The following is a 26,581-nucleotide window of genomic DNA, read 5'->3' as shown; positions in this document are numbered from 1 at the left end:
AGAAATAGTAATCACGTCCTTGAGATTAGATGAAAGAGTCTTCGGAGAGATGATGGGGAGAACAAAGAAGGCCTGGGACTGAGGCCTGATTATACTCCAAGATTCTGGCCATCTCAGCTACTGTTTTCAAAGGGGCACTTAGCACACAGTTAATTACTACGACATTTACAACTTCACAGCCCAGAATGCTGAGGGCTCAGACACCAGCTCTGCCACTCTGCCTGCAGGATGATGAGGGTCTCACCTCTCTGTCTAGATTGGAAAATGGGTGGGAACAGCACCCACCTGAGAGGTCTGTGATGAGGCTCAGATGAGTGAGTTCAGGCAGGGTGTTTGTGAAGGGCCTGAAGGGCCAGCCTTGGGGAGTGCTCAGCAACGTGGAGGTTGAGAGAAACTCAGACGCTTCCTTTCCTGGGAGGGGTGGTGTTGGAAGGAAAGGCTTCCGTGGGAGGTGAGATACCAACAGTTTTGAAAGATAAATAAATAATTTTCTAGGACAAGATGGTAGGAGCATGGCAACCCAGGCAGAGACTCAACATGTGTGAGGCCGAGGGTTGGCCCGCTGGTCACAGTTACAGCAATGTGGCCTTTCAGTCTTCCTCACCAGAACACCTCTCAGACCCACCTGTTACCACATGTGCACACACCTGTACGCACCAAATCCCCAGCATCAGTTACTCTGGCCTTTGCCTCCTTTCTGGTGCCTGGTACATGAAAATATAATAAACGTTGGGATGGACAGATGAATGGAATGGAATTATAAATTTCAGAAATCCACCTGAGATAAACATAGATGAAAAATTCCCATCTGGGAGCAAGTATATTTTAAAAGGTGATTTTCCCCGTCAGTTAAAAATTGTATGCATTTAAAGTGCTTGTTGATAGAAAAATTGGGAAATAGAGAAGTACAAAGAAGGTAAGAAAGCATCACCTCTAAACCGTGATGCTCGCTGTTGACTTTCACAGTCTATGATTGTTTCCAATGAGGGGACACCATAGGGCTCACGCCTTCCACCTCCACATCTGGCCCCTGATCAGGTCAGCCCAGTGAGCATGGGCAGGCCCTGCCCTCTTCCCGCTCCCGGGACTGGCCCCTGTCACACTGGAGGTCCTTGCTGGTGCATCTGTTCAAGACCCGAAGGAAGTTGAATGCCCCGTCCTTTCTCGCCCCTCTCAGGAAATCCTCCCCAGCTCCCTGGAGTCTCTGCTCTCCCCAGTCTTCCAGAGTAGATTTGGGGTTTCTATTTGTAGCATTCTGTGCGGAGGATGCCCTTGAAAACGTCTAATGGGCCATTATTGCAAGTATCTTGGCGCACGGTTCATCTGACGAGCTCCCAGATGGCGGAGTGTGTCGTCGTCATCAGAGCTGCCCACAGAGGAGAGTCACCCAGTCACATCCAGCCCGCTGTGGTGACGCACCCCAGAGGGACGAGGAGTTTACTTTGTTAATTTTTTTGTGGAGTGTGTGTGTGTGTGTTGTGTTCACTCTGCCCTGTTCTGAAGTTTGCTTTTTGTAACTAGTGGTTATATATTTGGGGAGGAAGAATTACAAAGGGACAGTTCCTATATGGTGACGAATGCAACCTTGTTGTCTTTGTAAAAATCCTGATTTTGGAGTGTATTCACAGAATAGTAACTTTAAAGGATTTTCAAGTATGTGTTCATTGTTGGCTGAAATATAAAATGTTAAAGAACTTGGCATTTGGCTTCTTTCGTGACTGACACGATACCCTCTGCTGTTGCGCTTCTCCTCTCGCAGGCTGTGAGGCCGAGGCAGACACACTGGGTAGGCCTCACGTCTCCTTGTGGCATGTAGATCCAGTCTTACTGAAGGGATGCTGAAGAGGAGATGGCCCTGACTCCTGGGGTGTGGAGGGACACTGCTGCCAGCCCAGGCTGGGTGGCCCATCCTGCCAGCTGCAGGTGCCTCCCAGGCGTGGGGTAAAGCTGAGCAGTGTTCCGTCTATTCTGATACAAAGGAATGGTCTGCACATTTTGTTAGTTTTGTTTCTGTTGCTTTTCTAATCAAAGGAAGGAAATGAGCCCGTAATGATCTACTCCTTAAAGCTTGAACAGAGATAAAATGACATCCGATCCCCTCTTAACGTGGCTTTGAAATACCCTTTCCTAATACTTCCTGAGCCCTCTTCCAATGCCTTTACATCATCAGAGCCGTTAGTTGCCGTTTTTGCTTGTGGTTGCATTACGGCTTTTCAGCAGCTGCTGTGGTTTTTGAATTGTTTCAGTATTTTTGTTATAAATTTATATCTGCATTTTGAAATGCACATCCACTTACCCCCAAACTAATTTTTGTTTTTTGTTTATCATATTGATAGTAATGAAAAAGAAGTGCCTTAGAAAGCGTCAGTGTGAGTTGCTTTCACAAAATGACACTTTGATGTGGTTATAGACTTATTTTTATTCTTGTTTCATTTTAACTAGTCTAGTGTGTTTAGAAAATCTTGTCTGTTGATGGCATTTGGGATGGTAGTGTTTTCGTTGTTCGTGTGATTTTTCTTTGCATTCATATCTGAAGTGGCACGGTCTGTTTGCCTTGCAGAGCTGGAAGTATGGGGAGGGCCAGGCTGAGCGTTTGGTGGAGACATGGAGCCTGTATCTCCACAGAGCACTGGCCCAGAGCAGGCGTCTTGATGTACACAGAAATGTGTCCATATTTTGTTTTACTTTGAAGGTTTATTTGTGTTTTGGGTTTTTTGTTTTTATGAAAGTGGTTATTAAGAATGGGCCTTGGAGCGTTTTGGAGTTGGACACCACTTAATGGAGGGCCCTGTGGCCAGGCCAGCTGCTTTGCCAGCACCTTTGTTACTTCCCCTGCCTTCCCTTCCTCTCCTTGCTGAGCACCTGCCCTGCCCATCACTCAGCGTACCCCTGCCCTGGAGGGGCTGCGACTGGGACGACTGCTCTCTTCCACTGCTTCCCACCAGAGCCTTCCTGCCTCTGCCTGTCTCTGTTCCCCAGCTCCTCCTTTCTGGCCCAGGGAGCAGGTCCCTCCCCTGTCCCCCTCTCCTGGATCTCACCTTCCTCCACCAGGCACCTGCCCTGCACCCTCCTCCCCTACGGTGTCCCTTTGCTCTCAGCACCTTCTCTGCCCAACCCTGCTTCCCTGTGCTCTCTCCTAAGGACCACCCCCTCCCTGCACTCTCCATCCCTCTAGGGCTCAGCTTCCTCCAGTCTCAGAGGCCTGTCCTCTGAGGCTCTGGCCCCCATGGCAGCTCCTTCCTCTTCTGCCTGCTCTCCTCATGGCACTTCTGGGTTGTTTGCTTGGATTTTCCTTCTGCTTTCCTAGTTTTTGTCCTGTGCCCTGTACGGAGGTGTGTTTTTGTTTGTTTGTCTGTTTGTTTGTTTTTGAGATGGAGTCTCACTCTGTCACCCAGGCTGGAGTGCAGTGGCTCTATCTTGGCTCACTGCAAACCTCCGCCTCCCGGGTTCCTGCCATTCTCCTGCCTCAATCTCCCGAGTAGCTGGGACTACAGGTGCCCGCCACCACGCCTGGCTGATTTTTTGTATTTTTAGTAGAGACGGGGTTTCACCGTGTTAGCCAGGATGGTCTCGATCTCCTGACCTCGTGATCTGCCCCCGCCCTGGCCTCCCAAAGTGCTGGGATTACAGGTGTGAGTCACCACGCCTGGCCTGTACGGAGGTTTTTTCCAGTTTCACACGCTCTTCTTCCGCTGCACCTGCTTCCTTGGAGATATTTGTTTGTTTGTTTGTTTGTTTATTTATTTATTTATTTCAGAGACAGGGTCTCGTTCTGTCACCCAGGCTGGAGTACAGTGGTGTGATCATAACTCACTGCAGCCTTGACCTGGGCTCAGGTTATCCTCCTTGGAGATCTGAGGATGTTGCTCTTCGCAGCCAATTTCTGTGACATTTGTGGTCATATTTATTAGCCGCAGACCTTTCTAGCTGCATACTGGGCAAAACCCAGAGGTCTTTACACACCCCCGCTTTCCATCTTCCCCTCCACCCAGCCACATTCTGCCACACTGCCCCTGGTCAAGTTTAAGACCTCTTTGTCCATGGCATGGACAGTTGTCATAGCCTCCTAACTGGTTCCTCATCACCCCCACCCCACTATGCATTCTGCACCTACTGCTGGGGGATTTCATGTTATTCTGCCACTTCCCTTTCTAGAAACTGTCTGTGCCTCCACCGTCTGCAGCAGCATCTCCAGTAGAAATACAGTGCCAGCCACGTGTGCAAATTTAAATTTTCTAATTATCACATTAAAAAGGTAAAACGAGGTGAAATTAATTTTAAGAAAATATTGTATCATATCTATATATCCAAAATATTATTTCAGTGTATAACCAGTATAAAAACTATAAATGAGATCATTGACATTCTTTTTTTCATGCCACATTTTTAGAACCCTGTGTATGTGTGTTTACACTGACAGCACATTCCACTTGAGGCCAGTGCCGTGGGACTGGGCAGTGCAAGCGTCAGGGTCCCAGCCGAAGCCCTTTAGCTTTGGACTTCACAGCCCCAGCCTGAGTCCCAGCTCACAACTCCAGACCAAATCCCCCTTCCTGCTCCTGTGCTGCAGCCGAGACAGATGCCACACATGGCCTGGGACCCCACCCCCTTGGCTGCTGCATTGGCTGGGCTTTTCCTTGGCGCATGGCCCCTGGTACTCCTGCCACTCCTACCTCCCTGCCCACCCCCGAAACCCCATCCCTCCAGAGGGACCAGAGTTCTGCCTCGGGTATTTGTCAACATCCTCAGCCAGATCAAGGCCCCATTGACACTGGAGAATTCAAGCTCAACAGGGAATTCCATTACTTAACATTGAGCACTGACTAAGATTTTTTTTTTTTTTTTTTTTGAGACGGAGTCTCACTCTGTCACCCAGGCTGGAGCACCGTGGCCGGATCTCAGCTCACTGCAAGCTCTGCCTCCCGGGTTTACGCCATTCTCCTGCCTCAGCCTCCCGAGTAGCTGGGACTACAGGCGCCCGCCACCTCGCCCGGCTAGTTTTTTGTATTTTTTAGTAGAGACGGGGTTTCACCATGTTAGCCAGGATGGTCTCGATCTCCTGACCTCGTGATCCGCCCGTCTCGGCCTCCCAAAGTGCTGGGATTACAGGCTTGAGCCACCGCGCCCGGCCTTAAGATTTTTTTTTAAACTAGACTTTTTCTGAAACAAAAATATATCTTATAGTGCAGAAACTAGACTGCATAATTTTTATTCTTATATTAATTAAATGTTCTAGGTATTTCTTTTTCTTAATTTGAAAAACAGGAGAAAAATGCATTCTGTTCTCTTCCTCTTTTGTTAAACCCAATCCAAATAAGCCAGAGTCATGTGAGTTCAATGACTGTGCTTCCCACGCTGGCCTGGGGTCTGAGACAGGCTGATGCCCTGTTCGTGAGAACGCTTGAGAGTGGCCCTGCAGGCTGGTCTTCGGAGCCAGGTGATGTGTGTCTGTGGAACGGGAGACAGCATGCTTGCTCTGGGGTCTGATGGGCCCATCTGTTCCCCTGGCACTGGTTCTGCTGTGTCTCTCCACCTCGGAGCCCTTGAAGTTGTTCTCTGTGGGGGTACACCTCCCCAAACATCCTGTCAGCCTGGTATTTGCTTTCTGTCCTTCTGTCTTGCTCAGTTGTCCACCACCAGCAGAGGAAGAGGCCTTTCTTGGCCGTCCTATTCAACATTGAAATCACTAAAGTCCCCTCCTCCCCAGCACTTTCTCTTCTCTCCCTGGTTGGTTTTTCTCCACAGCACTTATCATCATCAGATCACATACATTCCACTTGTCTTCTCTTCCCACTTGAGCCTCAATTTCATGAGGGAAAGATGCCTGTTTTAATTTATGTTGTATCAGTGCCTGGCATATGGTATGCACTCAATACTGGATGGATGGATGGGTGGGTGGGTGGATGGGACTTCGGCCAAGTTTCTTGACCTCTCTAAGTTTCTATTTTCTCATGGATAATATGGCAACAATCCCTACCTTCCTGTAGGGAGATAGGCACGATGGCATTTTCCATTTTCCATGCGAGGCAATTTGTTACATCTGTAAAAATCATAAATGTATATATCTTTTGGCTCAGTTACTCCACTGGGAGTTTATCCTGTAGGTGCATACTCACACATGTGAAAAGTGCGTGTGTGCAAGGGCATTCATTGCTACATAGATGTCCATCAGAGAGACACTTCCACAGTAAACCACAGTTTATCCAAACAGTTGAAGACTCTGCAGCTTTAGAAAAGAGTGAGTATGCTGTCTTTGTGCGCATACAGACTGATGTACAAATACACTAGGAGGCTGGGCGTGGTGGCTCACGCCTTTAATCCCAGCACTTTGAGAAGCCAAGGCAGGAGGGTTGCTTTGCTCCCGAAGCCAGGAGTTTGCCACCAGCCTGGACGACATAGCGACACCCTGTATTTACAAAAAAAAAAAAAATTTTTAATCAGCCGGGTGTAGTGACACTCACCTGTAGCCCCAGCTACTCAGGAGGTGGGAGAATTGCTTCAACCTGGGAGGTCAAGGCTGCAGTGAGCTGTGATGACAGCACTGCACTCCAGCCTTGGTGACAGAGCGAGACCCTGTCTCAAAAAAAAAAAAAATGATATGGAATGAGAATGAGAAAGCAGAGGTAAGACAGTGCGTAGTATGCTTCCTTTGGTGTGAAAAAGAAGAGTGGATAAATGCGTATTCATATTTGCCTTGTACACGCACAAAGACACTGGAGAGCGATGAGAAGCTGGTACAGTGACTCAGGACAGAGGGTCTGGAATGGAGGAGAAGAATGTGAGTGAGGCTTTCTACTGTATACTTTTATGTGAATTATTAGTGTATCACCTATTCACACAAAAAACGTATCTTGCAAAGTCATTTCGAGGCTTAGAGAGCTTGGGTATAAGCCTCTGCCAGTGGCTGGCACCCACAGTAGACACCGATTGGAAGTGAAGGCCAGCACCGCTGCTGTTGCTGCCCACAGACATTGATGTCTGCCTGCCACTCACCCTGATATTGCTGAGACACAGGGCGCCCCCAGAGAAGCACACATTTTCCCTGCTGTCAGGCACATGAAGGACAGAGAAAACCAGTGGGTAAGGCAAGTGAGAAACCCTTACCACAAAGTAGGTGGATCCAAGGTCCCTTTTTCGGTCTGCGGTTGCTTAAACTGGTGTGCTCAGTCCACCATTGCTAGTGTGTAACAGTAATGTTTAATTAGGCCCCCTGAGGAGGACTGAAGGAAACTGGCACAGGATGTTATCTGTAAGTTACATCCATGTGTCTACTTAGGGTAGTCTCAGTGCACCCCCCCTTTTTTTTTTTTTTTTTTGAGACGGAGTCTGACTTTGTTGCCCAGGCTGGAATGCAATGACACGATCTTGGCTCACTGCATGCAACCACTGCCTCCCGGGTTCAAGTGATTCTCCTGCCTCAGCCTCCAGAGCAACTGAGATTACAGTTGTGCATGACCACGCCCAGCTAATTTTTGTATTTTTAGTAGAGACAGGGTTTCACCATGTTGGCCAGGCTGGTCTCGAACTCCAGACCTAAAGTGATCCACCCTCCTCGGCCTCCCAAAGTGCTGGGATTACAGGCGTGAGCCACCATGCCCGGCCACAGTGCAACTTTTTAATACAGGAGTGAAGGTTTTTAATGTGTTTTGTTATTGCAGTAACATTTATTTTTAATGGTGCTATAACTGTTCATACCTCACCATTGCAAAGCAATACTGTTTTTACTTGATAATATTCATTTTTGAGTTCTCATGCAGTTTTTTGTTGCTTTTTTTTAAGGCCCAAAATAAAATTTACTCCTAACCATGCTGCTAGAAGTTTTTATGTCCTTAAATTTCTCCACGCATGGTAAATAGAGTAACAATGAAGTGATCCTAGAAAAACTGGGATTTGATTTGGTTCTGGTGAAATGTAAGGTGCAGGAATTGGGAGCCACTGTACCAAAATCAGGACAGCAGTCCGGCTCCCCAGGCCTGAGTTAGCTGGTGGAGGCCTGCCTGACAAGGCCAGCGATGGAGTGAGCTGTGGGCACCCCTAGGCCCTGGGTGATCAGGTACAGTAGTGTTTGTGGAATCAAGAGTGCTGGGGTAGCCTGGGCCCGGTGGGCACAGCAAGGTCTGGTAGAGCTGTGATGGGGGAGTGGAGGCCTCTTAATCCACCGTTCACCATCACCGTCATCCTTGCACCTCCCCCTACCACCAAACCAAAGCCCTGCTCTGGCCATGTACGTTCTCTCTCTAACCCCTTGCGGAAAAAGTTGCACAAAGGTCTAATGGAAATCCTGCCAGAGCAGCGCTAGGTTTTTAGGTTGTTGGCATTAGTGCAGGTCACGTGCTGTTTATAGGTAGGTCACCAGACAGGAGGGTAAAGAGGCGGGGGATGAAAATATCGGCTGTGTCCCCAAGGCTGGCTTGCAACGTGCCTATTAATTTAAGAGGGCCTGCCATGCCATTTTACAGCAGTAAGCAGGGACACCTGCTGCTGAGTCCCCTTTGCCCAACGCATGGTCCCCAGCCCTGGGCCCGCATGCTGTGTGGCGTTCAAGCCCCCATTCTTCCTGCCTGGGGTCATTTGTTAGCAACCTGCCTTCTAGGGTCTCATGTTCATGCAGTGAGCTTGCATGGCTCATTAATTTCTTTTCCAGCCGTTCTTTTAAAAATCAGGTCGTCTTATTTTTGTAATTCTCTGTAAAGATGTAGCACACATGGCCTCAAAGCCACCCAGGCACAAGTCGGCATGCTTCTTGGCAGATTCTGCCCCTGTGTGCCCAGTACCCCTCTGGGACTTGAGCCAGGAACTCCCCGCCTGTTGGGTGAAGTGGTGGTGTTCAACTTACCTGGGGCTGCTGGGCTTCTAAAGGGACACTGTGACTGGGGAGATGGTGCAGTAGAGAGCATTTGGCAGTAGGAGTTTCTAGGTAGAACTTGGGAGTCTTGGAACTTCTGGATGCGTTCTGGTGATGTGATTTTGCGCTCAGACGGTCTGGAAAGGGACCGCCCCTGTGGAAGCTGTTGCACTGGCAGTCCCCATCGCAGGATTGGTTGGCAAGCAGGGAAAGAGACTTGTGCCTTTGGTGGGGTGGGTTGGGTATTTTTACCCTTTGTTATTTGGGTTTTAAAGGCAAGACGACTGACATATGCCTGTTAAAGAAACATGTCGGTCAGGGGTCCAAAGTTAGCATGGAGCAGAGTGATGGTGATGAGACACACACTCCCGAATGAATCGTCAGTGTGTCTCTCTCAACGCCAGCAGAGAGGCTTTCGAGGAGGTGCTTATGGAGATGCACATGGGGTGGTGCGTGGGAGTGAGGTGGCCTCGGTGGGCCCAGGCTCTGTTTTGGAGTTGTGTGTGCTGCCAGCCGTGGGCTGCGGATTTCACTCCCCACCCTCGAGCCGCCAGAGCAGAGGGGCAGATGGAGCCAGCCCATGACTTACAGTGACAGTAAATGCAGAGAAACCCGTTAGGGTGACACAGAGCTCTCCTGGCTGTGAGGACTCAGAGACTTGAGCTGCGGGTCATCACAGAGGGGATGCCACATGTAGATGCAGTGACCCCCAGATCCCCCAGATTCAGACACTCCTACTGTTAAGGAAGAAAGATCCCAGCAGGGCTGTTCCCTCTGCCGTGAATCCTGGGCCTGGCATAGCGTCTGACACTTTGTGGCCCCTCTGCAAATATTTGTTGGCTGCCTGACTCCCTCAGCCTAACACCGATTTTAGAAAGTAATTCTAAATTACTCCAAAAAGCCAAAATGCTCCTTGCTGGCTTGGCTGACCGCAGGATAAAATGTGGGGGCCTGGATGGACTTGCCCCTCCTACCGGGAAGCACACACGTTTTCTTGCTGGAAAAGTAGACCTTGGAGACTTTCCCATTGTGCTAACTTGTTCTCCTTTGTCTTCACAGAGACTAATAGACAAGTCACGAGTTACCTGTGTCAAATGGGTTCCCGGTTCGGAAAGCCTTTTCCTAGTAGCCCACTCGAGTGGGAACATGTACTTATATAATGTGGAGCACACTTGTGGCACCACAGCCCCCCACTACCAGCTTCTGAAGCAGGGAGAGAGCTTTGCCGTGCACACTTGCAAGAGCAAATCCACGAGGAACCCTCTCCTTAAGTGGACGGTGGGCGAGGGGGCCCTCAACGAGTTTGCTTTCTCCCCAGATGGCAAGTTCTTAGCGTGCGCGAGCCAGGATGGCTTTCTGCGGGTGTTCAACTTTGACTCAGTGGAGCTGCACGGTACCATGAAAAGCTACTTTGGGGGCTTGCTGTGTGTGTGCTGGAGCCCGGATGGCAAGTACATCGTGACGGGTGGTGAGGACGACTTGGTGACAGTCTGGTCCTTTGTAGACTGCCGAGTAATAGCCAGAGGCCATGGGCACAAGTCCTGGGTCAGTGTCGTAGCATTTGACCCTTATACCACTAGCGTAGAAGAAGGTGACCCTATGGAGTTTAGTGGCAGCGACGAGGACTTCCAAGACCTTCTTCACTTTGGCAGAGATCGAGCAAATAGTACACAGTCCCGGCTCTCCAAACGGAACTCTACAGACAGCCGCCCCGTAAGTGTCACGTATCGGTTTGGTTCCGTGGGCCAGGACACACAGCTCTGTTTATGGGACCTTACAGAAGATATCCTTTTCCCTCACCAACCCCTCTCCAGAGCAAGGACACACACAAATGTCATGAATGCCACGAGTCCTCCTGCTGGAAGCAATGGGAACAGTGTTACAACCCCCGGGAACTCTGTGCCACCTCCTCTGCCACGGTCCAACAGCCTTCCGCATTCAGCAGTCTCAAATGCTGGCAGCAAAAGCAGCGCCATGGACGGGGCCATTGCTTCTGGGGTCAGCAAATTTGCAACACTTTCACTGCATGACCGGAAGGAGAGGCACCACGAGAAAGATCACAAGCGAAATCATAGCATGGGACACATTTCTAGCAAGAGCAGTGACAAACTGAATCTAGTTACCAAAACCAAAACGGACCCTGCTAAAACTCTGGGAACGCCCCTGTGTCCTCGAATGGAAGACGTCCCCTTGTTAGAGCCGCTGCTATGTAAAAAGATAGCACATGAAAGGCTGACTGTACTAATATTTCTTGAAGACTGTATAGTCACTGCTTGTCAGGAGGGATTTATTTGCACATGGGGAAGGCCTGGTAAAGTGGTAAGTTTTAATCCTTAATGCTGCACCAGATCTAGAACTTGAATAGGTAGTGACTTTTTTTTTTCCCGTGGGAGGGGTGGGGTGTACAATGAATGTGAATGACACTTCTTCTTAATGTAAATCTAAATGCATCAGAGCCATAATTTTGGATACTGCATGCCATGTAATTCTGAATCATTTGATAATTTACCTTAGAGCATTTAAAAAAATATAATCAAACTAATTGCCAGCCAAGTCAGTCATCCTCCTGGGAGTATATAGAGTCCCAAGGTTAGCGCTCCTGTATTAGACTATTTCAATTTTAGGAAAATCATGACCGTGTGGGGAAACAATGACTTTAAAATGCTGACATTAAAATTTATGCTTTAACTGGAATATTTTTGCTTAACTACTCAATTAGAATATTGTACACCTGATCAGTGTGTGTTCAGCACAGATGGCCATGAATTGTCATTTATAGTCCAATTTTTTATCTTAATCATAAAATGTTTAGCAATCTATGAAATTTAACTTTAGGGACAAAAAGTTTCGCAGGGTTGATTGATATTATTTTTACATTGTTCTGGCAATCCACAGAAAGAGAAGAGCCTTAATTTTTAAAACCCATTTTAGTCATTTTATGACAATTAAAGTTGTTTAATAAACATCTTTTTTCAAAGAAGCAGTTTGTAGCACTTTGATTGAGATTCTGTGCATAAAATACCCACCTCACTCAGAGCCCGGACAGTTCGTAGGAGCTGCGGGCTGAGGACGCCAACAGCATTGCAGAAGTGCCTCTTGCCACATAAGCGAAGACCTTTTATGTCAGATGCACTTTGCTTGTGTGTTTTCCCAACAAGGGAAAAGGAATTTTTTGGTTTTTTTGCTGGGGGGAGGTGCGGTGGGGGAGGGGGATTGGGTCAGAAAGGCACGTGACTCCTCTGCTCTGTGAGACCCCCCCCCAGGGCTTCTGACTTCTCCCTTACATGGCCCTTGTTTGGACTTAGTCCCCCCACCCCCCGGAGGAAGCGCAAGTGCAGATTTCCCCTTTCCTTGTTCTTGGATGGCAGCTGTGATTCCGGGATTACTCTTGGGATGCCGTCGCTGGCCATGTGCTTAGGCTTCGTCCTCAGTGGCTCCCACCCCAGCGCCTCAGCCCAAGGCCTGGTGGCCTGTGGCTTCCTCGGCAGTGGAGGCTCTGCTGCCGCCTTGGAGACCGCAGCCTTTCACCCTCACTCTCTGCTGCTGCACAGGGAGCTGCTTTTCAAATGCCGGTTTTCACAGTGGGTGACATGGCCCCTTGAACTGTATGTTCCATGTCAAGGTGGTGGTTATCTTCCTTGTTAACTCATTTTGTACATTTAGGTTTTTCTGGTTTGCACACCTTTGTAATTAAATATAGAGAGAACGATCACTTATACCGGTTTGCATAGTGAATATGATTCTGCAAAGCGAAGACTTGGTGGCTTTTCTTTCTCTGCCATGGAAAGACCCTGGTAGCTGGAGCAGCAGCTCCCTGTGCTCTTAGTGCAGCCCTCCCAGGAAAGCCGGGCCAGGTCCCCAGGCCTGCTTCCCATCAGCACACCTGTCACAGTGGAGCCATCCACCCTGTGCCCATCGTGGGCCTTAACACAGTGGTTTCTGTTCAGTGTGATGGCATGGCAGCATGCTGCCACCTGGGAACCACAGCAGCCTTCAGGTGCATCTCGCCTGTCTGTGCCTTTCACATCCCTGAGCACCACTTCTAGGAATGTTTGCATCCTCTCTACCTGTGGAATACAGGCCTTTGTTCCTAAAGGTGAACTGATCTAAGGTAGCCATGACAGCCATCCTTGTGGACAGCTTCCGCTTTGGAGGCCAGATTGGGTCATGTGGAGAGATGAGTAATGAACCCTCCATGTGCAATTTTATGCACCTACATAGTTGTAAACATTCAGTTTCAAATGCTTCTGAGGCATTGAGTATGCAGTTTCAAAATTCAGGACTTAGTATTTGGCCTAAATAGAGAGTGGCTGATCCCAGGTAAGTAGCATTTATGGTGACATTATGGCGACCTTGCGGTTCTGAAGGGGTGTCCCACGGCCAGGGAAGCCGTGGGGGTGTGGCCGGAGTAACCAGCGTGACCGACTGGGCACTCTGATTTCTCCCCGCTCTTTATCATTCTCAGTCGCAGTGGCTGGGATGAAAGAGGGATGACGGGTACACTGACTGACAGGTGACTTAGGAGTCGTTGCTGATAGGAACCAGGGGTGGGAGAGGCAAGAGGAGGAGGTTATGTTTCCTTTCAAAACAACTCTGAAATGTGCTATCTAGTATGGAGGCCTGCGTGTGTCTCTCTCTCCCACCTCCAGTTTTAAACACTATGATATTGTCAGTTTGGGACTTGGGGCTTGATCACAATCTTTTTCTTCCAGTTTTTGCCAAGGAGTGTACTGTCCTTAATGTCTGTCTGGTACCTTGTCTGGGGCCCCTTCATTGTGTCTCCGTGGGTCTCCAGTGGGTTCAGAGCCCACTGGAGAGCACCGTGCCAGCCTGGGGAGGGGCTGCCTTTGACTGCATGTCCCGACCCCTGGCTCAGCCCAGGCTGGCCCAGGCCCTGCAGGGTGACATCACTCTGCGTCCACTCTGCCCCTCTGACTGCTGCCCCTTTCTTTGACAGCCGGCAGAGCACTTCTGCAGGCAGGAGGACAGGATGCAAGGTGTTCTCCAAGACCAGAACTAAAGGTGCCCGACAGCTTGAGAAGAGGGCACTGGAGAGAGGGGCGGGGAAGCGCCCTCCTCCTCGGCTGTGCTTCGGAGTCATGGCTCCCGCAGACCTGGGGAGGGCCAGGGAGGGGTGGCTCCGGTGGTTCCTCGTATCAGGTGTGTAAGGTACAACGCGTGCTGCTAACCCTAAGAGAAATTTGGGGAAAATATTTGTATTTTTCTCACCAAACTTTGAGCTTCCTCATTGAAATTTTTCAGTTTTTCAGCCTAAACATTATTATGAGCAAGAATATCTTTTCTAACCTAATCTCTGGAATAAAACACAGCATTTGGCAAGAAGAGGCTGTTAACTACTCAGTCAGCATCACTGTTCCAGCGTGTACCACAGAGATGAAAAGCTCAGATGAAAGTCAGGTGCATGCTGTGTGGCCGGAGAATCCCGCTCCCACCCGGCAAGGGGGCGAGCTGGGCCCTGGGCGGTGTCAGACGCCTTCTGACGGTGCCAGGCCAGGCCTGGGGAGCCTCTACTGACCTAACTACTCGGGTTGGCCTTCTTCACCAGAATTCCAGAAGCCAGGTTTGTGTCGTGACTGTGATGGGGCAGACGGCCAAACACTGCCGGCAGCCCTGGAGCCTTTCTCTGGGGTTTTTTCGTATTCAGAAGGGGAAATAAAATTCCCCCAGAGGCCTGGAGAAGGGAGCCTTTGGAAACGTTTGCCTTCTTTTAAAAGCAAATTCATGTGCAGGAGTAGACACTTTACAAATAACCAATAACCTTGGGGTCGAAATTTGCTTAAATCCTGGTAAAGGATCTCATTTCTCTTTTGTGCTGATTGAACCTTCTAGCAATTTGGAAGTGTTCTCCTGTGAACCCTTAACTGCGGACTGAGGGCAAATGCCTTAAAAACGGAGGCGTGGAGAATCAGAAAGGAGCTATCACAATGATTCTTGTCTTAAAGGCATTCGGGAATTCTGAGGAAGAATTGCAGTGACAGGACTGGATTTTTTGGGCGAGGACACCCTCCGGTCGGGGCCCAGGGCTCTCCACTGGCTGACTTCACCCCCAGGGCCCAGCTGGCACTGGCCAGGCAGCGTTTGTCCCCATTCCCTCCACTTCCTGGGGTTCATTTTAAATATGAAAGAAATTGTGAAGTATGAAATTAGTGCTGACGTTGCCTGAGTACAAGGTCCTCATCACCTCTCGCCTGGGAGGGAGACATTTCCTTTCTTTGCTGAGCGAGCTCAAAGTGTGAGGAGGAGAAAGCCTAGGGGTTGCGGGCGGCTGGAGAAGGGATCCACGGAAACCCAAGCGCCACCTCATGCCTGTGTGACTGCCCAAGGAAGAACTGGAAGCAGTTCACCTGTGGATTTTCTGGGAAAGGATTCATGGAACACAGCGTCTGGCGTCCAGCTCTGTGGGTGAGGGCTTGGCGGGGGATCCAGCGGCCCGGCCCTGCCTCCAGCGCCGCTGGATGGGGGAGGGATTGGCCTCTGACTGTGGGGTTGCACCATGGCGGTCGGTGTGCCCTCGGCTGAGGGTTCCCTCCTTAGCAGTGAAGAACCTCCACGTGAGTGGGTAGGGGTCGGGTGACCTGGAGACACCGCCTCCGTCTGGTCTGGGTGACAAAGGTGAAGGTTGATAGTCTGCCGCCCTGGCGGCAACCTGCAGGGCCCCCTTGTCTCGAGCACGCCCTTCGCCACGGGCCGATTGGGACTGTCCTGTGTTGCTTTAAGTTAACAAGGTGTGCACACCACAGTGACCCCAAGTGATGTCCCAGAGGGAGGAGACATGAGTCTGGCAGAAGTGAAGTCTGTGGCTTTATATTTAAAAGCACTCTATTCAGCTGTTACCTTTGAAACTCAGAGCCTAGTTCCAAACTAAGAACGTGCCCTCCAGAAGAGGGAAACTGTCTCACTGATGTTTTTTTTTATTCGTTTCTGCATCTGTTACATGAACTTTGTGTCATAAATTACTATCCCTTCATTTGAAAGTGTAAAAGAAAAATTTCCTGCATTTTTATCATTTCTGTATACTTGAGTTTATTAAAGATTGTTATGTTAGGCGACACTGTATAAAATTGTATGGGTATTTTGAGTGAAAATCAAAAGTAAAATTCACATGTATTTCCTTTTTTATATTTTCATCTAATTTCTTGACAACTTGAATAAATTTCATAAAGAGCCTTCCTAACATGAAATATTGGTAAATTAAATTCTTAACTGTTGCAATAATTAATGAAGCTTTAATATCAGTATTGTTATTTTATAATTTTAAGGAAATCATGTTTCTGTTTCACGGCTTTGTTTTTTGGCTGTTCCCTTGTCACTGTCACAGCTAACGAGACTCACTACATTTCCTACATACTTGATATTCTGAAGTACTGTGGGACTGTCCTCTGTATATTGACATTAAATAAACGTGTGTGAGTGAACTGTAAATGTAGATAGTTTTCGGTAGTCATTTTCACATCTAAGCTTTAAAACTCCCAGTGAACCAAAACAAGAAAAGTTTTTAAATGTTGTAAAATTAAGGGCCTTGTTAATGTTCGTAGAACAGCCAGCCGCCGGAATTGCTCCCTCTTGCTTAAGCTTTAAGCTGACTGTGTTTCTCATAGCTGGCAGTGTACTCGATGAAATGTTCTGCGTCCTAGAACCCATTTTATGTGGTCCTCGTCTGTGCCAGCTCCAGTCCGGGAGAAGGACTGTTGATTGGCGTTTTGGCTGAGCTGTGTAGAGGCTTCTGTTTAGTGAGAATGCGGACGTTCTGAAGTCTTCCTGGGCCATGAGCTGGCTTTGGTGACATGGACCCACGATCCCAGATGCTGGACATCCGACATGCTGTCCAGCCACGCAGCCGGCAGCTGGGAGAGTGGAGGAGGCAGCGGCCGGTAAGCTGCTGTGTTTTATTTTGCTGTAAGTTCTGGGATACGTGTGCTCACCGTGCAGGCTTGTCACATAGGTGTGCATGTGCCAAGGTGGTTTGCTGCACCCATCCACCCGTCATCTAGGTTTTAAGCCCCGCGTGCATGAGGTGTGTGTCCTAATGCTCTCCCTCCCCTCGCCCCTAGGTAGGCTGCTTTCCGTAGGAGCTCTTTTCCTGGCTAGAAGTTCATTGTTTTCCTTCTCCTCATCTTGAATAGTGTTTGCTGAAGACTTTGTGCTGGCGTGAGGTGGTCCTGCTGTAGACACCAGGCCCATCGTCGGTGCAGTTAGCTTCCTACACAGGGCAGTGGGCGACGTTCCATTTGGGATGAGAAGAACTCATGATTTACATTGTCTTACTATGAAATACTGTCCCTCACTCTTGACAGACGATGTAGCTGATCTGAGCTGCGCCCTGGCACCCGCAGGCCTAGCCCCCCTGCCTGAGGTGTGACAAGTGAGGGCGAGCTGGCCTGAGACACGACCCTTCATCAGGCCCTTGTGCTCCCATTTAATTGTCACGTCCCTGCTGTGTCATGAGCCATCCAGGTCCCGCTCAGCTGCCTCTCCATGGTGGCAGCCGGCTGAGTCCTGTGCTCTGCCTCTAGCACGTTCGTCGGGTGGGAACTCCCAGAAGCTTCCTGTGGTGCTGTCTCTGGAGTGCTGGCTCGGCAGGGCCTCCAGTGCTGACCTGTCTGCACTTTTTGTCTTGAGTCTGGGCTGCCAAAGCAGAGGCAACATTCAGACCTACAGCTCTCAAAAGCAGCCTCCTGGGGCCTGCCGACTGCCACAAGAGCGCTCCAGGGCTCTGTTCTTAGCGCCGAACAGGGTGTTTTTGTTGGTGTTTTTTGAGACAGGGTCTCACTCTGTTGCCGAGGCTGGAGTGCAGTAGCATGAACATGGCTCACTGAAGCCTTGACCTCCTGGGCTCAGTGATCCTCCCATCTCAGCCTCTTAACTGGGACTATAAGCACACACCACCAAACTCAGCTAATTTTTGTATTTTTATTTCCGTAGGTATAGGGTCTTGCCATGTTGCCCCGGCTAGCACCGAGTAGATTTTAAACCCTAAAGACTTTTAAGTTGACAGCAAGTTTTTTTTTTTTTTAAGAAAACCATGACATTTTGGTCTTTTAAAAATAGCTAGTTTGTACCTTCCAAAAAATAAAAGCCGGTTCTCAGCTGGGCGGGATGGCTCACACCTGTAATCCCAGCACTTTGGGAGACCGAGGTGGGTGGATCACCTGAGCCCAGGAGTTTGAGACCAGCCCAGCCATCATGGCAAAACCCCGTCTGTACTAAAAATACAAAAATTGCCGGGCGCGGTGGCTCAAGCCTGTAATCCCAGCACTTTGGGAGGCCGAGACGGGCGGATCACGAGGTCAGGAGATCGAGACCATCCTGGCTAACACGGTGAAACCCCGTCTCTACTAAAAAATACAAAAAACTAGCCGGGCGAGGTGGCGGGCGCCTGTAGTCCCAGCTACCTGGAAGGCTGAGGCAGGAGAATGGCGTAAACCCGGGAGGTGGAGCTTGCAGTGAGCTGAGATCCGGCCACTGCACTCCAGCCTGGGCGACAGAGCCAGACTCCGTCTCAAAAAAAAAATAAAAATAAAAATACAAAAATTAGTGGGGCCTGGTGGCATGCGCCTGTAGTCCCAGCTACTTGGGAGGCTGAGGCACCATGAGAATCACTTGAACCCAGGAGGTAGAGCTTGCAGTGAGTTGAGATGGCGCCACTGCACTCCAGCCTGGGCGACAGAGCGAGATTCTGTCTTACAGAAAAAATGGCCATTTCTCCATGTGTGGCTGCTTGTCAGAATTAATGGATTCTGAGCTCAGGGGTCTCTGGAGATGAACAGACCACCTAGAGGCTCTCAGCTCCCCACCACCCCTTCCAGGGTCAGTGGCCTCCAAAACCAGCCTCCCCTTTTAGGTGGGGGGGCAGCATGAGCAAAATCCTCCTTTAAGTTACTCAAGCTAGAAAGGCTTTAGGGAGACTAAGTGGGGTCCCTTTTTCCTGCCCCACACAGCAGAGAGGATTGCAGGGCCAAGTGGGTCCCAGGAGCAGGAGGGCCTCCAGTGACAGCCCGGGCCTGTGCTGGTCTCCGTCAGTGACCGGGATCACGATGAAGGCCCCCTGACTTGCACACGTTCTCTCTGATGCTTTTCTTCCACCTTCAGGTCACAGCGGAGCCCTTAAATGGTTCTGTCCTTCATTTGCGTGGTCTTTCCCCAGATGTCTGAAGAGCACAATCCTTTTCTCTGGGCGGCTTTTCTCATTAGAGGCCAGGTTGAGTGGCATCTGGGGGAAGCGTGGCCCCTCACTGTGACCTGTCATTGGACAGGTTAAAGCTGGCAGAGGTACGTGATCCACTGCCCAGCTACAACTGAGGTCCCAGGCCAGACTGCACGGCAAGTCTGGGGCAGAGATGGGTCCCGGCGTCCCTGGGCTGTGCCAAGGGTCCCCAGCTCTGTGGCTCACGTGCCGCTTGTGTGATCTAGAGACTGGCTTCGCATGCCGTGAATAAACCATGGCTGCTTTCTCCAGGTTTGCTTTGGTTCCTTTCTGTCGTGGTCTGTGTAATGAGAATGGTGGGAGTCTTGCAGGTGAGCAGTTAAGGAGTGTGTTCCGAGCTGGAAGTCCTAGTTCTGAGAGCAGGCTAGCCTGGTCATAGTTCTCATCGTTCCTGCCCCGTCTCTGAAAAGGTATTGCTTTGCAAATAACATTGAACTCATGTTTTCCCCAGGAGCACCTGCCACAGAGGCCAGCATTGGAGCCTCAGGGGCTACGTGCAGGGCCAAGGCTGGCCTTCTCCCTCTGGGAGATGCCAGTGGAGGTGACCTCCACAGCACCCCGGCCAGCTGGCACCAAGCTCCCGGATGTTGTGGCTGTGTAGAAGCAGATTCTGTCTTGTGGCACTTTGTCCACAGTCTCAGGAGAGAAGTGCTGGTCTGCCTGCCTGCCTGCCTGCAATAAAACGGGTCCCAGGGCCTGTGTGCGTGTCACTTTTGTTTGGGTTGGAAAGGGTGACCTTGGGAGTTGAATGACCAGAGAGGGTTTTGAGCAGTCCCAGGTGGATGAGGGATGAGCTGGCGCCCAGCCCACACACTCACCCACATCCCACATTTGTCTCCTTGAGGTTCTGTCTTCTCTGACATTCCCAGGCCAGGGGTCGTGGGTGTCGGAAGGGGAAGCTCTCCCAGAACCCAGAGCCAGGAGACGGTCCTGGGCCTGACAGAGCTTCAGGACTGACAGAGCTTCAGGACATGTCCTTTCTCCGATGTGGCCTGTGGCCCTCGAAGTCCTGTCTTGCTGTCAGAATCTGCAGTCTGAGCAGCACCTACAGGGCAGGAACGTGGCCCTGCTTATTGTAAATTGTTTTGAACCAAATTTTTTTCCTATATATTCTGGTGCGACAAGGCATAATTCTCTTAACTCAGTATTATAAATTAGAATCAAACCCAAACCAAGAGCTGGAGTATTTTTTATCACTTAAATTTTGAACTGAAATCTCTAGCAGGAATGAAACAGTGACTCTGCGCAGAGCCGAGCAGCTGACTAAGTATTAGAGCCAAGGCTTGCCCCATTCCTCTCACAGCGCGGGGGCTGATGGGACGCCATGCAGATTCTCCCTGGGGAACTCCTTTGCCTGATGGCAACTGGTAAAGCCTGGAGCTGCCAGCTGTCCTGCTTCCGGTGCACAGACAGACCAGCGGCTCCTGCACGCTGCCGAGGACAGGTGAAGCGTGCGTGGGCTCCCCTTGCCAGGTTCTCCATTGGCCAGGCCGGGCCTTGCCCCTTTTCTCCCATGAAAAGGAAGCAGAGAAGGACAGGGTAAACCACACTCCCTCCTGAAGAGCGGGCAGACTGGGGCAGCAGGGTCCCTGTCACTGGGAGTTTGACACGAACATTCGGGCAGTGGATCCCCCACACTTAAAAACACGCCTCCCACTGTGCTCTCGAGGGAAGCTGCAGCCGGGATCCTTCCGCGGGGGCCTAGGTGTCTGTTTCTTGTCTTCCTCTTCTACCACCTGATAATCTTTAGACTAAATCACAGACTGATAGAAGCAAGGTGACTTTTTTTCATTTAATTTTTTTCTGAATGGCATTTTTTCCTCTGGTGCCTCCAGTGTTCATCACGGCAAAGTGAGTCCATCTCCAGCAAGTGATGGGTGCAAGATGAAGGGTTCAGTGACTCGCACAAGTCCTCACCTGCCTGCAGGGTGCCAAGGCCCCTTCCCTGCCACTCAGAGGGCTCCCTGTGTCACACCCCCTGCGGCTGGGCATGCTAACCCAGGGCCGCAGCAGGCCCAGTGCACTCCAGGGCTTGTGCCTGCAGCACTGTCTCCTGGCGCTTGCCGGGTTCACTGCTGGAGAACTGGAGGCTGGACCCATTGGGTCTTTGCTTCGCCTTCCTGTTAACTCCTCTTAGAGACCACCGTTCTCCCCTCTGCTCTGACAGGCGGGCTCCAGGGAGTCCCTGGTCAGGCACCCTGGGGTCCTCTTGGGTGTTTCACCGGTGGCCAACCTGCTTCCTCAGTGGTCCAGCGCAGGGACCCTGAGTTTTGATCCTGGGCACACACTCTGCATGGTGATCCATTCTAAAACAATTGTGAACCAGGGTTGACATCAAAGGGCTAAGCCCTGCTAATGGGAACCCCCAGTTCCCTGTTATGCCGGTATGGACTACAGAAGGCGAGCGGAGGGCGGTTGATTCAAGATGTCTCTGGAAGGTGAGCCCAGTGGAGACTGGGACAGTGGAGGGCATGAGGGTGGTTCTAATTGGCTCCCAGCTGCCACCACAACTGGCATCAAGGCGTTAGCCAGCAGACACTGGAGAATGAGTGTACATTTGTTTTGTGCTAATGGGAGAATAGGAAGCTACCTGCAACCCTCAGGTTGGGTCGCTTTCTAGGGGCAGGGCTTTGTAGGGACCAGCTGGTGGAAGCAGCGTGTCCCCTGACATCAGGCTCGGGCAGCCTGGTGGCTGCACCACCTCTGCGTCTCAGCATCCGCCCGCCTTTGGGAGTGATGGAAAGCAGCCTCACTGCTCCAGGGCCTCATGCTCAGTGAGAGGAAGTCTAAGGAAGGGTGCTGTCCCTCATGGCCGTCACGAGCCACCTGCAGCCACTGAGTGTGTAAACCGGGGCCAGTCCAACCTGAAATGTGCCGTAACGTGTCAACCACACAGCACACCTCTTAGGCTTCTTACCAAAAAAGTCATTAATAATTTTTGTATTGCTGAATATGTTATGAAACATCCTGAGTTAAAGAAAATATTAAAATTTGCTGTGCACGGTGGCTCACGCCTGTAATCCCAGCACTTTGGGAGGCCGAGGCAAGTGGATCACGAGGTCAGGAGATCGAGACCATCCTGCTAACACGGGGAAACCCCGTCTCTACTAAAAATACAAAAAATTAGCTGGGCGTGGTGGCGGGCGCCTGTAGTCCCAGCTACTTGGGAGGCTAAGGCAGGAGAATTGCTTGAACCCAGGAGGTGGGGCTTGCAGCGAGCCAAGATCGTGCCATTGCACTCTAGCCTGGGCGACAGAGCAAGACTCCCCCCAAAAAAGAGAAAATATTAAAATTAATGTCACTTGTTTTTATTTTCATTTTTTGAGACGGGTCTTGCTCTGTGCTCCAGGCTGGAGTGCAGTGGATCGTAGCTCATTGCAACCTGCATCTCCTGGGCTCAAGCCATCTCCTGCCTCAGCCTCCCGAGTAGCTGGGATGATAGACGTGCACCACCACACCCGGCTAATTGTTGTATTTTTAGTAGAATACAAAACTTACACCATGTTAGTAGATTACACCATTTTAGTAGAATACAAAAAATACACCATGTTAGCCAGGCTGGTCTCAAATTCCTGGGCTTAAGTGATCCCCCCACCTCAGCCTCCCACAGGGCTGGCTGTCACTTGTTTTTAAGTCGTTAAATGTGCTCCTGGGAAGCTAAGCTGAACACAGGATTGGTTCACAGGACACCGCCTTCCTGTGGGTAGGGCTGCCTCACGCCGGGAGCAGCACTTGCCTCCACCTTGCGCTCTGTGAAAGGCGAGGGAGACTGTGGCTGCCAGATGAGGTGGCCCCTCTCCGTCTGTCCCCAGGCTGGGTCACCACCACTTTCTCCCTCTGCCAGGAGTAGATGACTTTTCTGTGGCTGGGGGGAAGGGAGGTGCCTCTTGGTTCAGGAGATTTGTCACCTTCTGGACACCACATAGCTTGTGGAAAGCACTTTCTTACGGTGCACGTGGTGATGAAGGCAGAGCGTCCTGCGTTAGAGGCTTCCTTCCTCCAGACGGTCCGTGGCAGAAGTGCGGTCAGGCACCTGCTGCCCAGCCGTGATGGGTTTGAGCCAGAAGTATGGGGCATTTGCGGGGTCCTCCACAAGTACAAACAGGGTTCTGTCCCTTTTCAGGGGTCCCAGAGGAAAATTGCTCCTATAGACTCTGAGCAGGGGCAGCTGCCACATTCCGTTTGCTTCCTGAGCTTGTCTAGGTGACCAGATTTCAGGTGGAGGGTAAGAAACGGGATGAAATGACTTCAGCGGGCAGCTTGCCTCCCGGCTTCCTGCAGCAGGGTGTGGGCGAGGCTGAGGGGCAGTTTCAGATTGTCACCCTCGTTTGTGTCCACACAAGTCCAATGTGTGAGAAGGTAGCAATGTTTGCCTCAGTTAAAGGCTTGTCATTTGTAAACAGTACTCATCAGCCGAAGCCTTCTTCCATGACAGTTTAGGCTGAGTTGCATTCCCCGAGCTGAAAAGGTGCACCTTTGGGGCTGCACTGTTGCCATCTTAGCATTCTTCATAAACGAACGCCACACCTTGATGTAATTTAACTGCCGCCCAATAGAAATGCAAAGAAATAGAAGTACTCTTTGCTGTGTGGGAAGTTAAACCCTCTTAGGTTTACCTAAGCTCACGCCTGTCTTGCTATATCTGGATGAGATTCCCCCTCCCCAGTGAGCCTCTCAGCAGGAGTTGCCCCGAAGAGCCAGAAGCACCCCCCCCATCCTTCCAGCTGGCCCTGGTGGGTTGGCCCCACATCCGTTCTCCACACCCAGCCGCAGCCTCATGGCAAGACTCCTTTGTTCTGGGGCTTCCCCCACCTCGGCCTGGGCCCTCCTGTCTCTGCCTGTGGGGCCTACACATGTGGACAGCTGCAGCCAGAGGGTGCCGTGGTCGCAGCACCCAACAAAGCAAGAACCCGCCCAGCAGAGAGTGCCCTTTCAAAGGTGTCCCTGAACTCTGTTTGGAGGCAACCCCTGGCTCCGGGGACTGGGTGTGCGGTCCAGAACTGCGGGGCCCTGGGCTCAACCCTGGCTGAAGGCGCTGAACACCTCCCACGAGGCACCTGTTCCTTTGGGTCAGTGAAACTCCGAAGAACCTGTTCTCAGGTGCCGAGAGACCACTGTCTGCCCCAGGGGCAAGGCCAGCCCTGCCCGCCCTTCTCTTGGACAGTGTTGAGACCACAGTATTGCACCCAGCAGGGTTCCAATTCTCTAGGAATCAAACGCAGTGATCTGGATAGGAGTTAAATAGGTGAAGTGGAGGGTTTGCTCCCACACTGGCCTCTACACCAACAGCACCAGTTTTGACCACATGGAGCTGCTGGCAGAGGGCGAGCATGGTGGCTGTGGCCCATCCGGTGTTTTGCTGGATTAATGTAGACTGCTTTGTTTGCAGGGTTCATTGTCATCCCCAAGCCAGGCCAGTTCTCCAGGTGGAACTGTAGTGTAGCGACCCCACTGCTGTGCGCACAGCCTCCCGGGACTTGGACTCGAGGGAGTGACGAGGAGGAGCCCCCAGCTGCGCTTGAGCCGAGCCAGCCGGCAGACCTCAGGCGGTGGACGTCGACCAGGGCCGTGTGGACGGCGACCGGCTCACTCTGCAGCACCGTGCTCCCACGGCTCAGCCGAAGACATTGTTTCCATTTTAAGTCGGTCTTTTGGGGCTGCAGTAAAAAATAAGAAATTGAGTTTTCTTACTTTTTACTCTAAAATTCAATGTAATTAAATCTCATATATATATAATATATACATATATACATAGTGTAAAATAGAATGTTTCTTGGACACGAAATCCCCTGAAATTCAACTGTTATAAATAGTGCTTTCCTGTTTTTGCACTGATTTTTCTATACCTTAGGTGGTCAGAAGACAACCTTGAATGCACTCATACAGAAAATTGTTACTTTCTGACTTAATGTAATTCAGGAAGGCAGATGCTGCAATCACAGATCTAAAAAAATTGTTTGCACTTAAAAATAGTTGAATGCTGGTGGAAAGTTACTTTGCAGATGGGTATAAAGGACTCATGGCCTTCTGAGGTGTGGTGTGAAGATGCCCTTTTTACCTGTTGATGTTTATTTTAATACTGTTATTTTCCAATGCAATCAACTCTGTATTATATATATAAATAATGTAATTCTGCAATTGGGGAAAATAGTTACTTCACTAGTAATTTTCATTTAAGAGTGATATTTCTAATTCACAAAAAAATTAATATTAAAACTATCTTGAATATACCGCTTGTTTATCTTCTGTTAAATTGGCTTAGTCTTTACTGTACATTTTGGTTGAACTGGTTGGTATGGAATTGTTTTGTCTTTTTCACCCCGTGTTACTAGAAGCCCCGTCAGTCACACTTGAGACGGGATGTTCAAGAACACGGCTCAGGAGGGCTTGGGCTCCGTGGCCGCCTCGCAGCCTCACCTGTCTGTGGCCACTGTGGGCAGCTGCACATGTGCACAGGGTTTCAGGATCAGGTCTCCTTACAGCTTCGAGTCCTTCTTTTGTCGTTGAAAGCCTGTGACCACACATAACAGTTTCTACAGTGAGTATGAACGTGGGACATGAACTAGCTTATCAAACTGTTTGCCTGATTTTTTTTTTTTTTTTTTAAGAGACAGAGTCTTACTGTCACCCAGGCTAGAGTGCAGTGGCGCGATCTCAACTCACTGCAAGCTCTGCCTCCCGGGTTCATGACATTCTCCTGCCTCAGCCTCCCGAGTATCTGGGACTATGGGCGCCCGCCATCACGCCCAGCTAATTTTTTGTATTTTCAGTAGAGATGGGGTTTCACCGTATTATCCAGGATAGTCTCGATCTCCTGACCTCATGATCTGCCCGCCTTGGCCTCCCAAAGTGTGGGGATTACAGGTGTGAGCCACCGCACCCAGCCTTACCTGAGATTTTTCTTACTTGGTTGAACCAGCTCATGAGCATCTATGAGCCTAGGGCATCCCACACCTGCTCAACGAGTTACTAGAATTGCAACAGAATGTGCAGCTACCAAGCAGAAGAATGTTTATTTTTTTAAAAAATCATATACAACTGGATCCTTTGAAAGCTTTATTTTGTGAGACTTTAAACCATGAAGTGTCTGAAACCTATTTCTGTAATTGATCACATTACACTGGGGGCATGTCTTTAATTTCGGGCTTTTGAGGGGAGGCATGCTCCATTTTCACCATTTGTATGAATGCAGCCACAGAAAACTTCACATCAGCTGAGCCCTCGGTTTAGTTTTCTTCAGAGGAGAGATGGGTTACAGCTTGGGTTCTCAGCCTGCCCCACTCAGAGGCCCCAGCAGAGCCTCTGGATCATGGGGCCATGAACTGTGGTGTGAGTCTTCTAGAAAGAGAAATACAAGACACTAAGACTTGCTGTTCTAAATGAAAGAATCAGAATGGATAAATTAGACACATGCAGAGTGACCTCTGTATTAAAACATTAGCACATTTTAGGTACTTTGGTATTTCTGTCATCTTAAAGTACTGATTGCTAGGTGCTGTCAGTTACACAGG

The 26,581-nt window shown here is 50.1% G+C and overlaps 2 protein-coding genes across 38 annotated transcripts in view; one reads left to right on the top strand and one right to left on the bottom strand.

The window, feature by feature from the left end:
- Positions 1 to 25,300, top strand: part of WDR20 (WD repeat domain 20) — an 89,969-nt gene extending 64,669 nt beyond the window's left edge. For 9 of the 36 annotated variants that reach the window (XM_033191251.1, XM_033191257.1, XM_033191239.1 and 6 more), the window contains 2 exons: positions 9,905 to 11,164; positions 23,194 to 25,300. In XM_033191251.1, coding sequence (XP_033047142.1) covers positions 9,992 to 11,164; positions 23,194 to 23,277 — 1,257 coding nt within the window. In that variant the 5' untranslated portion in view covers positions 9,905 to 9,991 and the 3' untranslated portion in view covers positions 23,278 to 25,300. Of the gene's footprint in view, positions 1 to 9,904; positions 13,429 to 13,802; positions 16,289 to 23,193 lie in introns of those variants that run through there. The other 27 variants (XM_033191254.1, XM_033191242.1, XM_033191238.1 and 24 more) reach the window with 10 other exon arrangements.
- The window catches only part of MOK (MOK protein kinase), an 82,618-nt gene continuing 80,639 nt past the window's right edge, over positions 24,603 to 26,581 (bottom strand). Inside the window, exons 11-12 of one of the 2 annotated variants that reach the window (XM_033191282.1) lie at positions 25,488 to 25,581; positions 24,603 to 24,727 (exon numbers count right to left, since the gene is read on the bottom strand). In XM_033191282.1, coding sequence (XP_033047173.1) covers positions 25,537 to 25,581 — 45 coding nt within the window. In that variant the 3' untranslated portion in view covers positions 24,603 to 24,727; positions 25,488 to 25,536. Of the gene's footprint in view, positions 24,728 to 25,487; positions 25,582 to 26,067; positions 26,409 to 26,581 lie in introns of those variants that run through there. The other variant, XM_033191281.1, reaches the window with a different exon arrangement.

This window comes from Trachypithecus francoisi, unplaced genomic scaffold, assembly GCF_009764315.1.
Source record: "Trachypithecus francoisi isolate TF-2019V2 unplaced genomic scaffold, Tfra_2.0 Lachesis_group3, whole genome shotgun sequence".
NCBI lineage: Eukaryota > Metazoa > Chordata > Mammalia > Primates > Cercopithecidae > Trachypithecus > Trachypithecus francoisi.
This window is presented reverse-complemented; position numbering and strand designations above follow the sequence as displayed.